This window comes from Phytophthora cinnamomi (genome assembly GCF_018691715.1).
Source record: "Phytophthora cinnamomi strain GKB4 chromosome Unknown Contig0, whole genome shotgun sequence".
In the NCBI taxonomy this organism is placed as follows: domain Eukaryota; phylum Oomycota; class Peronosporomycetes; order Peronosporales; family Peronosporaceae; genus Phytophthora; species Phytophthora cinnamomi.
The window spans coordinates 3,416,689-3,429,927 of record NW_027150933.1 but is presented as its reverse complement, the minus strand read 5'-3'; the positions used below and the strand labels follow the sequence as shown (position 1 = coordinate 3,429,927).

At 49.9% G+C, this 13,239-nt stretch overlaps 2 protein-coding genes across 2 annotated transcripts; one reads left to right on the top strand and one right to left on the bottom strand.

Moving 5' to 3' along the window:
- Nucleotides 1-6,785: 6,785 nt before the first annotated feature.
- Nucleotides 6,786-8,206, bottom strand: IUM83_02151 (ankyrin repeat protein; the record flags this gene model as incomplete). Its single annotated transcript, XM_067926051.1, has 2 exons — nucleotides 6,786-6,798; nucleotides 6,873-8,206. The coding sequence occupies 2 exons, from the start codon at nucleotides 8,204-8,206 to the stop codon at nucleotides 6,786-6,788; spliced, it is 1,347 nt and encodes a 448-aa protein (XP_067800738.1).
- Nucleotides 8,207-9,137: 931 nt separating this feature from the next.
- Nucleotides 9,138-10,225, top strand: IUM83_02150 (Multiple inositol polyphosphate phosphatase; the record flags this gene model as incomplete). Its single annotated transcript, XM_067926050.1, has 2 exons — nucleotides 9,138-9,690; nucleotides 9,759-10,225. The coding sequence occupies 2 exons, from the start codon at nucleotides 9,138-9,140 to the stop codon at nucleotides 10,223-10,225; spliced, it is 1,020 nt and encodes a 339-aa protein (XP_067800737.1).
- Between the last annotated feature and the right edge of the window lie 3,014 nt (nucleotides 10,226-13,239).

The window sequence follows — 13,239 nt, the reverse complement described above, 5'->3', positions numbered from 1 at the left end:
CCCGTCTCTTAGAATCGCACAGGAACTTAGTATTAAGTACGATTAAGTGGTTATGATGAATACTCACTGTTACATGCACCGTATTATTAAATGATTACAAGGTGATTATTCTGCGTACCTTTTCTTCAGTACGAGTACTACTTACAGTGGGTACAATACAGATGTCTTCCGCATACGTCAGGATGTATGTCCCCCCCCCCCCTCCCTCCTACTCGTCCAGTGGAGGAAGGGCTGGCCGCGTCACTCTCCTGCTCCGACCTCTTCGTTGGCCTCAGGCGATCGAGACTCCGCTGTCTGCCCGCACCGGAAGCTGTGCCAGTGATTTCGTGTATCTCTTGAGTTCTCCATGCACAGCTTTCCCGGCCGACTTGGCGTGCAGCAGCGAAGACGGGACCTTGCGCCTTGATCGTAGTACCTGTTCTTGTCTTCGCGTTCTCGATCTGGTACCATGAAAATCGGCAATCGAGTAGAGCCTTGAGAGGATGTCGCCCCGCTCCTTGGCCGTGACCGACGTCTGAATTGTCTTCCTGGGCTTGCCGCATAACTCCGCGTGTAGAACTCGCAGTGTAGTCGTCAGCCAGCCGCGGTCGCGAAACGAGATTGCACGGCCTCCCCTCCCTCCTCGTTGCGCGAAGACACACGCACACATCCAGCTGGAACTAGACGCTGCCCGCAAAGCGACGCTGAGGCTCAGCTCGGCGCCGTCTACCAGCCCAGTATCTGACCAAAAAAATCCAGCTTGAACATATGTAAAAGGGTAAAAAAAGCCCCCTTTAAGAGGGGTATATCCTACCGAGTTTCGAAAAATCTCCTACAGGGCGCTGCTTTCTGGAGCCTGTTACCGCCAAAGCGTTCACTCCTAATAACTTACATGTTTATTATTGACTGGACGCTGACACCAAACAGCGAAAAATATGTTGGGACAGACCAACAACAGAATCAATAAATCTATAAAGAAGATACAGTGACCCCCCCCACCCCCCCCACCCCACCCGCGAGACGAATGAAGCATCAACACTTTCAACACATATCGTCCATTCAACCATCATTATTAGCCTGGGTCATCTTGGACCGCGCGATTGTACCGCCTTATCCCCGCTGCACTCCAGCCTGCAGACGTAAGAATTATTAATAAGGCCGATAGTGTTTACTTTTGATCGTCTATTAGGTAGATAGATTGAATTTCGCACTGGCAACTATCATACATCTGAATAAGCGCGAATCGAGCCTGCGCTTAGTGGGATATAAACGTTTATGGCGCTAGTGCTTTAAACACTTTGAAGAAAAGTACTTTGTTCGTGCTAGCCGATAGCTCCCTTATGACCACAAACAGGGTTCGCTTCGTCTGAACATAAATCCACACCGCAGCCAGTAGAGCCGACAGAGTCGCCGATGGAGGCGCTCATGGAGGTAGAACTATCGGCTGTGGTGCCGACGATAGCGAATGAGGCGAACACAGCCACTACGGCGATTTTCATGTTACTGTGTCGGGTTGGAGGGGCTGCTGTCGGCTTCGGAAAAATGAAAGTGGGGAGATCGGATGATCCGAGTGCTGTCGGACTGTGCGGGCTTTGGGGGAGATTACGTCCTTTGGGCGTACTGGAAACACGAGCGAATAGCAACGGTGTTGAGTTCTGTCTATCCTTCGCTGAGCAGAACCATCATGCTTTGCGTTATATTCACGATCAATTGGAGGCAGCAAGTCTGAGGCTATAATGCCAAGCTGCACCGGAGTACCTCGAACGGGATGATGACAATGTTGAACCGGGATAACACATCGTTTATGTACAGGTCTTCGCCATTCGCCGTACATAACGCAAGTACGACGACAGATCCGGAATCGAACCTGGAATAACGTTAGATGTTACAACGCGAACTCGATGGATCGCCTCCCTGTATCATTCATTCCCATGCGCTGCACCTCGCATCAAGGTACAGTTCAGCGGAAAAATCGACCTACTAATCTCGCAACCGATATTCGCCAAGTTGTGGACGCCCCATTCTCGACTAGAAGTTTAGCGAGTTCTTCATACCCTTGAGCATAAGCGACTCCAAGAGCATTGGCCCCACTAAGCGCCTTCTTATTGACACTGGCTCCTGCATGAAGCAACACCTTTACTATGTCAACGTGGCCTCTGGACGCAGCAATCATCAATGCCGTCTCGCCGGAATTATTTGCCAGATCCACGGACGCTCCTTTCTTCAGAAGTAATTGTACCAACTCAGTGCAGCCTGCTCGAGCAGCCCAAAACAAGGGGGCGATGCCGTCTTGATTCGACAAGTTGACCGTCGCGCCTCGGTCGATTAGAGTTTGTGCGGCTTCCACACATCCGTTGTCACATGCCACTGCCAACGCAGCAGAGCTGCCAGGGATCTGCCAGTCGATGTCCACACCCCTCTCAATGAGCAACTCAATCACCCCAAGCCGATTACATTGAGTCGCTCGAACCAAAGCGCTGACATCCTTGTCACCGGTGAACTGTAGCGCCGCCCCGCCATCGATAAGTGCTCGAACAACACTAACATTGCCCAATTCACATGCCAGCGCCAAAGCTGTGACACCCTGCGGACCTTGAGTTCTGTCCACATCTGCTCCCTTTTCCAGCAATAGTTGTACTACCGACGCATAGCCACTATGCGACGCGTACCACAATGCAGTAAATCCTTCACTGTTTTCGTGATCAGCGAATGCTCCAGAGTCCAAGAGTAACTTGCTCAATTCAATATGGCCGCCTTGAGCTGCGAACATCAATGAAGTATAACCATTCTCGCTTGTCATGTCCACGAATGCACCAAACTGAATAAGTAGTCGTGCAACTTCTATATATCCACCTTGGCAAGCTCCTGAAAGAGCAGTCTCTCCGCCAACGATCTGTTTGTTGACCTCAGCTCCATTTTCGACGAGTGTTTTTACCACACCAACGTGACCAAGTACTGCACCGTAAGCGAGCGGGGTGAGTCCTTGTTTGTCCACCCAATCAATTGACGCGCCATGATCAATGAGTAGCTGTACAACATCAGTTTCGCCCTTTTGTGCCGCCAGGATCAGTGGAGTTCTGTCATCTTGGTCCATTAAGTCCACAGCCGCGCCCTTCTCGATAAGCAACTGAGCAATCTCGCCGTGTCCAGCTTCGCAGGCTACTGCCAGCGCAGTCATATCACCCACAAGCCTCTTGTTTGTGTCTGTATCTCCGTCAAGCAGCGCCTTCACAATATCGACATGGCCATCTAGTGCTGCTACACCCAGAGCATTGACGCCCATGTTATTAGTTTTGTCCAGTACGGCGCCATACGATAAAAGCAATTGGACAACTGTCGCATGACCATGCTTTGCCGCATAGATGAGAGGTGTGTTGCCATCGTTGTCTGCTAACTCCATTGAGGCACCAACATTTACCAGAACTCGAGCGATTTCGACATGGCCCGACTCGCACGCGAGTCCCAGTGCTGCAGATCCATTAACTATCTGCATGTCAACACTAGCTCCCTTTTCCAGCAGTACCTTCACAGCATCGATGTGACCCTTTAGTGACGCAAATACCAGGGCAGTTGAACCCGTGCTTGTAACACTGTCAACGAATGCCCCTTTCTCGAGAAGGAGGTTTATCACCTTGCTATGACCAGCTTCAGCCGCCATGATTAGAGGTGTGGATCCGTTGTCGCTAGCGATGTCGACTTTTGCACCCTTTTCAATCAAAAGGCTAATGATCTGTATAGTGCCACACCCACAGGCGATTCCCAGTGCAGTCTCTCCGCTCGCGAATTTTTCGTTTACGTCGACCCCTATAGTCAGCAACAACTCTACCACGCCAATGTGGTTCTTCACTACAGCACCAATTAGGGCTGAGTAGCCCCTCTTATTTACTCGATCGATCGGGGCCCCGTGATCAATCAGCATCGTCACTATAGCTGTATGACCACCCTTAGCGGCGTAGAAAAGCGGACTGGAACCTTCGTTGTCTGCAACGTCGATTTCGGCTCCAGCTGCTGCAAGAGTCCGAGCTATCTCTTCGTGACCCAGCTCACAGGCCACTCCCAATGCAGTTGCCCCAGTCGAAAAGCTCTTGTTGACACTCGCTCCTTCCTTCACCAACACTTTGATGACATCGAGATGACCCTTTGAAGCGGCTAGTACCAAAGAAGTGGATCCGACAGAATTTGTCAGGTCGATAGATGCACCACATTCGAGCAGGAATTCTACCAGAGCACAGTGACCATTTAGAGATGCCCACATCAACGCAGAATTACCATCCAGAGTTCCCAAGTCAATTGTTGCCCCACTTTCAATCAAAAGTCGAGCAGCCTCCAGATTTCCTGACTGACAAACAATGCTAAGTGCTGTTTCTCCTTTCAGCACTTTCTTGTCGGCGTCGGCTCCCTTCTCTAGCAACAGCTTTGCGATGTCGAGAGAACCGTTTAGAAAAGCGGAGATGATCGCATTAAATCCTTTTCGGTTTACGCTGTCGAGTGTTGCACTGTTGTCAATAAGCAACTTGACGACATCAATATGCCCCCCTTGAACAGCAGCAGCCAGCGGTGTGTTGCCCTCTTCATCCAGTGAATTTATCGCAGCCCCACTGTGAAGCAGAGTTCGAGCGACGTCGGCCTGACCGGCCATGCACGCAACCTGGAGCGCGTCACGATCTTCCTCAGGGTCTGGATGGCGCTCAGGCTCATCCGCGTCGTCGACACTGGTGCCAGGAATATTCTGCTTGGTGCTTGGCAATCGTCCGCTTGGAAGCTGCGCCAAATAGGCTACGACGTCAGTGTGGCCACGTTGTAGAGCACCGTCCAGTGCGGTGTTGCCATTTTGGTCAACGAAGCTAAGGGATGCACCTCTTTCGACAAGAAGCTTTACAACATCCAATTTTCCCTCCAAACACGCAGCCACGACAGCGGTTCCTCCATCTGACAGTTGCTTATCCACATTTGCACCACTCTCAAGTAGCAGAGCAACCACTTCAGCATGTCCGTGTCCTGCGGCGAAAATCAGTGCCGTAAATCCATCGCTATTCACCAAGTCAATCGACGCTCCATGGTTTATTAGGAATTTCATAAGCTCCGCGCTGCCGTTAATAGCTGCACACATCAATGGCGACAGGCCCGCATCCAGCACCAAATCAAGTGCTGCACCTTTATCAACGAGCGTTCGAGCAACGTTTAGATGACCTTCCATGCAAGCGATATCCAGTGCAGTACCCTTGTTTGAAGACAAATTATCAACGCTTGCTCCACTCTCTAACAGCAGCTCGATTATTTTCACGTAACCTTTCTTTGAAGCGTGCATGAGCGCAGTCCACCCTTCATTGTCCGCAAAATCGGCAGATGCACTGTGATGAAGCAGGAACTCCACAACTTCAGCCACACCTACTATTGTAGCCTCGATTAGAGGGGTGCGATACCGTTTATTGGCCTTGTTGACGTTTGCGCCTTTGCTTATGAGCAACTTAACTAAGTTGAGGCTGCCTTTTGCCGCAGCTGCCAACAGCTCGGTATCACCATCCTCGTCTTCCACGTCGATGGACGCACCGTTGTCAACAAGAAGTTTTGCAACTTTGTCAGCAATATCTGGGTTGACTAGGCGGCTTTGACATATAATTCCGAGAACAGTGTAGCCGCTCGGTCCCTTCTTGTCGATATCTGCCCCCTTTTGCAGTAGCAATTTCAAGATTTCCGTATGCCCTTGTACAGCTGCAGACACCAGTGGTGTGACACCGTTTTCATCCGGAAGGTTAATCACCTCGGTACTCTGCAAAAGCGTTTCAGCAAGCTTTAGATTCCCCTGCTCACATGCGATCCGAAGTGCTGTGTCTCCATTGCGACGTTTTTGATCAATCGTTTCGCTCGGAAGAACGGTATCCTGTTTAACAAGCAAGTGTTTGGGCCCAACGTCGGTATCGTCTCCTTCACTACGATCCGGGGGAGCATAATTGTAGATAAGCTGTACAAATTCAGGGTATCCACTGAAATATGCCACGGTTAATGGAGGCCATTTGTGAAAGCCCCCGCAAGTGTTGATGTCTGCGCCATTATCCAGGAGAACTCGAACAATCTCCAGGCGCTTGAACCACACAGCTGTAATAAGTGCTGTGCTCCCACTGGGTAGACGCGCGTGGAGGTTTGCACCTCTATTCACGAGAAACTGGACGATGTCGGAAAAACCAAGTTGGGCGGCGGTGATAAGAGGCGTATACCCTTCGTCGTCTGCCAGCTCAATGTTGGCACCGGAGTTTACCAGCACCACAACGCACTCAAAGTGGCCGTGCTCGCACGCAATGTTCAGTGCGGTCGCTCCGTCAGAAAGTTGTTTGTTAATATCGGCGCCCTTATTCAGTAGCAGCTTAATCATTTGTGGGCGGCCACGTTCTGCTGCGCCGATTAGCGCCGTCCACCCCTTTTTGCCAACCAAATCGACCGATGCTCCTCTTTCCACGAGAAACGCTGCCACGCTATGATGATCACCCATACTCGCCAGCACTAGTGGAGTTTTATTATTTTCTCCTGGCAAATTTACATCAGCTCCCCACTCCACAAGTACCTGCGTTACCTGTTTGTGTCCTCTTGCAGACGCGATTCCTAACGCTGTGGCTCCATTATGCGAAAGCTTGTCGACAATTGCTCCATGCTCAAGTAAAACCTTCACCACATTACTATGCCCATTGACCGAAGCAATTAACAGAGGGGTTTCATCATTGTCGTTGGGTAAGTCGACCGATGCACCATTTTCAAGAAGAACTTGCACGATTTCCAGGCACCCGGCTTCGCATCCGAGAGTCAGGGCAGTACTATCGAATAATCCTATCGTATCAACATGCGCTCCAGCCTGGATAAGTAAACGGACAACTTCTATATGATATCTGAGCGAAGCGTACATGAGAGCAGTAAAACCCAAATTGTCCGTGACTTCTAGCGAGACATTACCCTCGAGGAGTAGTTTCACAACATCTACGTGCCCCTTTTGAGCTGCCACTATCAGTGGCCGCTTGCCATCGTCGCTTGGAGCGACAGTCTCCGCGCCATATTCAATTAGCACCCGAGCCGTTTTCACACACCCACTTTCGCATGCGAGCCACAACGTGGATACTCCGTTTGCGAGTTTTTTGTTCACATTTGCGCCTCCTGTCAGAAGTGTTCGTACAACACCCACTTGATCCTGCAACACAGCTAACACCAGAGCAGTGGATCCCGAGTTATTCACCAGGTCCACTGACGCTCCGGTTTCCAGAAGTATTCGAACAGTATCTGCGTGCCCATTTTGAGCCGCCCGCATCAACGGGACGACACCTTCCTGGTCCCCCAAGTCCACATCTGCACCATGCTCAATGAGCATGCGAACAATGTCTACGCATCCAAACTCACACGCCGCAGCTACAACCGACCCACCATTTAAAGCCTGCGCATTAGCAGTCGCTCCACTCTCCAGCAGGAACCTCACGACGTCAATGTGGCCCATTGCCGAGGCGAAAAACAACGCAGTCAGACCTCTTTTGTTCGACCAGTTGACGTAAACTTTTCTCTCCACCAGAAACTGCACGACGCTCAATTGCCCGTTCTCGGCGGCGTAGATCAGCGGGTTGTCCCCGTATGGATCCACTATGTCAACAGCACCGCCGCCTCTAACGAGAGCTTGAACAGCTTCCAGATACCCCATCCCGCACGCAACGCCCAACGCAGTCACTCCACCCAAGAGTCTTTTATCAACATCAGCTCCTTGTGCCAGCAGCATCTCAATTATATCCACATTATCTCCCTTCGACGCGAACAGGAGCGCTGTCTGACTGTCATGATTCTCCAAGTCAATTGTGGCTTCATACTCCAGTAACGCCTGCACCACCGAAGTGTAGCCATTATCAGCAGCGAGCATGAGCGGCGTCATGCCATCTTCATTAGACAAGTCGACGTTAGCCCCTGCATCAAGAAGCTCCTGGGCGACGTCCTCGTGGCCGTTCTCACATGCAAACCCTAGTGCAGATATCCCGTTAGGGTCTGTCTGATCGACATTTGCTCCCGCCTTCAAGAGCATTTTCACTATGGCGGCATGACCTGCTCTCGATGCAGCCATGAGTGCAGTGTAGCCATCATCGTCCACCGTGTCAGCGGGTGCACCACAACCTAGCAGCCAGTCTACCGCCTCGATGATCCCGTCCCTAGCTGCCCAGACCAAGGCAGTGTATCCATAACGACCTCGATCGTCCTGCGCTGCCATCCTGTCAATAATTAACGCTTCACCGACTCTCTTTTCTCCAGCGCCGACCAGGTCTCCCACTGTAATATTCCTTCCCGCTCGATCTGTGTCCTCCGCTGCAGATTCTCGACTGGCGAAGCCATGGCACCATTCCGACTTCCAACGGTATTGTACCGTCTCAGCACATAAATTGTGTACCCATCGTAGAGGCCACCAAGGAACTAAGATAACGTTAATACGTCGCAGTACACTCTGTACTCAAATTTATAGCAAGGCACGAGCTTCCTAGCTATTGCTCCTAATCGTCTGCGACGTGTTAGATCAGCAGCTCGCGGCTAGAACGTTTAAAACATCGACGTGGTCGTTTTCAGTTGTTTTTGCAAGCGGTCTCCCCTAGACACTTTGGGCGTCTGCGTCTGCAGCCAGCAGTTTTATTCTAAGAGGACTCCTGACGTAAGTGCGGTGGAGCACCACGAGCCGCTGCCGAAGTGGGCGAAGGCTGTGGTGGTTTTACTTGGTCTTGGCGTGGCGACTGCCACCGCGTATGCTGGCAACAAAATCCCACAGTGGATAGATTCGCAAGGATGAGTGGGGAAAAGAATGCGGGACTTTACTATTCAATGGATAATGATGAACAATTCATCATGAATTTGAAGGGGGGGGGGGGGGGGTACCAGTAACTCGAAGCCGACAGTAGAGCTGTAGCTGAGATACAATACAGTTTACTACTCCATTCGTTTGCAAACACCAGGCGCAATACACTGTGCTCCTACATACACAAGGATTCGTTTCGTCTTCCAGCCGCCGTTTGCCGTTTCCAGCGGACTACTATTTCACCATTTTTGTGTCGTATTTCTTGCGGCGCAATTACATCTTAACATTTGTATACCACCAACATCATGGCTACATTACGTCACAAGTCTCACACGGAATACCAGCACCACCTGCCGATATGCGCGCGACTCGCTCGTCCAGCGCGCAGCCTCCCGCCGACCACGACAGCTCCACCGCCAATGCGCCCGCGCCCAGACGCAAGCGCCAATTCGAGACGCTGTCGCAGCACCCGTCCAAGGACGCGGCGCTGGGCGCCATGCTGCGCCGCGACGGCTGCACGTACCGCCACCTGCACAACCAGGGCAAGCGCTCGCCCACCTCGCTGTACCAGTGCGTGTCGCACGCCCAGTGCCCGAAGCGCATCCGGCTCGTGGTCAGGCGGAGCGACGCGGGGGCGTCACTGGTGTCGCTGGAGCAGGACGACGTGGCCCACAATGACAATGATGACAATGATGACAATGACGCAGCTGAGAGGAGGCGCGGCATCTCGCCGCTGCTGAAGGACGAGGTGGACGCTATTCTCAAGGCAGGAGCTGGGCCCAAGCAGTGCCGGTTGGTGCTGGTTGAGAGGCACCAGCACGACGACGATGTGCTGAGGCTGCTGCCCGACGAGACGACGCTCAAGAACCGCAAGGCCACGCTCAAGAAGAAGAAGAACGCCCCCAAAACCGGTGACTTGTGGCTTTCTGAGCTGCAGTTTTGGTAGTATAAGAGTCTAATTTGTGGACTTGATGGGCAGGAAGTTGGCCCGCGATGAAACCGTTCAATCGACAGCTGAACCAGAGCAACGATGACGACGAGGGTGTTGAGGTAGTGCGAGAAGGTCAAGATGGTGGTGGTGATGCAACGAAGCCGGACACTGAAGGGGTTGCAGCTGAGTGTGTGAGGCCGAGTCAGAGCCAGGAGAGGGCGGAGACAGAGTCGTTGACTGCTGGTGCTCGGACTTCGCCGTCAGCTGATGCTAGCGGGGGCTCGAGCCAGACGACTGAGGCAAAGCTGGAGGTCGTGTTCCAGCGGTTTACGGCGGAGAGCGAGCGCCAGAGGGAAGAGCGCGAGCAAGAACACGTTAGGTTTACTGAGCAGCAAGAGCTCCAGCGACAGACGATTGAGCTCCAAAAGCGAGCGCTGGACATGCAAGAGAAGGCCATCAACATGCAAGACAGACTCATGGCGTTGATGGAGAAGGTCATGGACAAGATCAACTGACGCAGTGGGATGTGGTGCGTAGCGTCAGTAGTAATACTTAGAACATTACGCTGGCAGTTTTTTTCCTTACCGTAATTTACCACTGAGAACATTCCTGAAACCTTCTTTCGGGACAGCAGCGATTTCAACGACGCAACCCTGCCACGACTTTTCGATATTAGGATAGTTTTAGAACCGCTGGGCTGTTGGAATACAAAGCAAGATTTTTAATATAGAATGTCAAATGATCCTGATACAAGAATCTTAATTATATAAAGCCTATATCATATATACGAACAACCGATCCAAACAATGACCATAACCATGTGCAATTACATTATGAAAAATGGAAGACAATGTCCGAAGTCCAAAACTTTAGATCGATGCTACGTTCATCCTATCTCTAAATATCCAGAACCAGAAATGAATGTTGATACAGCCGAGGAAATGATCATGACTATATTCGACAGCGACAATCATGATGAGACTTTGTGTCCATGTGGAAAAGCCACTCAGCGTTGGAATTATGCTCATCACAGTTCATTTCCTAAGCATAAAACATGGGTAAAGATGATGCCTGAAACATGGACAAATAGATCGCGGATTGCTACTGGTAAAGAGCTTGATGGTTTTAACTAATTCTAACTTTCACAGGATTTCTCATGATTTCCGAATTAATTTATTTTTTTCTAAAAAAACTAAGTAGGCTGTCGTTCGAACTCACTTTTGGAAAATACAAGAACAAGTCTATTGGGGAAGTATAAGAAGTTTTTTTTTATCTCTTAAAATGGTATCGACAACCTACGCGGTTGAGAATTCGATCACTTCACCCGTTAGTCTATCGAACGTTAGCTCTTCTTACTGATCATAAGAACCAAAAGATTTACACCTTGACAGCCAGCGTTGGTACCCTGAATCTGAATTGTAACGGGCCTGGTGTACGCTCGTTACTGGCATACACCTAGGTGTTGAGGAAGTGTCTTGTTCTCAGTAAGACTGAGAACTAAGTATTAAGTCCGATGTAAATTCAACTCTGATTTATTATTAGACCGGGGCGCTAGCCCATAGGACTAATGTGAACCACTCAAACAAAGGTCGACAGCTGATTGGCTGAAGATGGGGACTGGCTTCCCCACCTTTCAGCCAATCAGAGGATGACGAGTCAGCACACGCTGGTCGTGTGCCGACCATGCCTACTTATGCAATATCGGAAAGATATCTAGCTACTTATGTAAATGGAGGGCCCATTACATGAATCGACTGAGGTACATCGCGCTCTGTCAGGCGACTGACATCAGCGATAAGCATGCGGTTAGATAGTGATCAAGTCTGGTAGTCAACTAGTCCATTAACAAGCTCAGGAGTCAGATCATCGTTAATGGCTCCAATCTTAGCAACCTCATTAGTGAAATGGTGGAAATCATAGTCATGACTGATATCGAATACCTGCGTCGAATCGATTCGGACGTTGAAGTTGCGAATGGACGAGCCTCCAAGGAGCCGAATAGAAGGGGCTTTGGAATTCTTGTACCGCTGCGGTTGCGAAACTACTTGTCTGCTCAGCGAAAGGAAGTACTACAACGTATTTAGCATTCTTAACACTTGCGGATAGTTGTAGGTCGAAAGAAGCATTGAACTGAGTCGATTGCTTACCGATACCGGCTCTCTGATAGAACCACTGAGCATAACAGTCATTGTAGCGAACCTTTTTGACAGGCTTGGAAATAATAGCCTGGGGATTTCGAGATGTACAAAAGGTACATACAATCGAGCAGTCGTGAAAGGCATGTAGGTTCCATCAATAGTTGGCTCAAGAGATTTAACCCCCCGCCCCAAGAAACGCTGAAACGAGCGGAAGTAGCAAGAACACTCGCCATTGGATTACCTGTAGCAGCGCTGGCGATCATAATTGGACAATTATTACCAGAGGCAAGGGTAGTAGAAGTTAGCGACATATTCTTAGAAGCATCCACAGCGACAACAGCAGTACCCTGATTCACACGGAAACGTAGTCGGATCTGAGGGTTAGCCATGCGATCAAGCTCACGGAAGATAGGGTGCAAGTCCGTTAGTTTGACCTTGAGCATGTAGTTCCAAGTACCCATGATTGCATTAACCGTAGAAACACCAGCTACGAAGGCACCACGAGCAGTTTGATTCGAAATGGTAGTAGAAGCAGAAGCACCACCAACCGAAGGCCAACTGGTAGAGAAATCGGCACCTGAAGTAGGAGGGTTTGATAGTAATCGCTTAACAAATCCAAAAGGATAAGTCTGGAGGAAGTTTCAGATTGTAAGAAAAAAACTAAAGCGATCAGCTTATTTTTTTGGTCTCAACAGTAGCATGATCGATACTGAAGTATCACGGAAGATTACCTTTTTATCGTTCTGGTTAAATATACTGACTGTGATCGTTGATCGCGAGCCATTATGACAATTCATCCAAGCATACTGACTGGGTTTGTACGAAATCAATTTTCCAATTTCAGCATCACCTCTATCAAATGCACTAACAATATCACCTCATGCAACATACTCATTTTTAATTAAATCACAACGAACGATGTATGAACTGGTGGGGTGAATCTGTGGAATGATGTTCGATAGCTGAGCACTGGCTGCGGTAGCAGAAACTGATGGGTAAGTACCCGCGGTCAGGCCTAATACCTTTCCAAACTCAGCATTATCGATGATTAGACGCGGAACTCGTGTAGTAGTCGCCAATCCAGTACCACCAAATGAGTATAGACCTGTAGCAGGTCTTGTCCAAGTACCACCGGTCGTCGGTAAAGTGGTTGGGGTTTGATAGAAATCAATCTGACACGCGTAATAAACACTGTTTTCACTTACTTTCAGGTAGAAAACATTTTCCCCTGATGGATTGATCAAGTACGCTCCAGCATTGACGAGAGCAGTCTGGATTGATCGATTGATATCATCATACGAGTAAATACCGTCTTGAAGACTGATTCTTATGGTAGAAGTAGTAGCAGCAGTAGGTACTTCAACTTTGAATGTTGTGTTCTGGAACTGAAA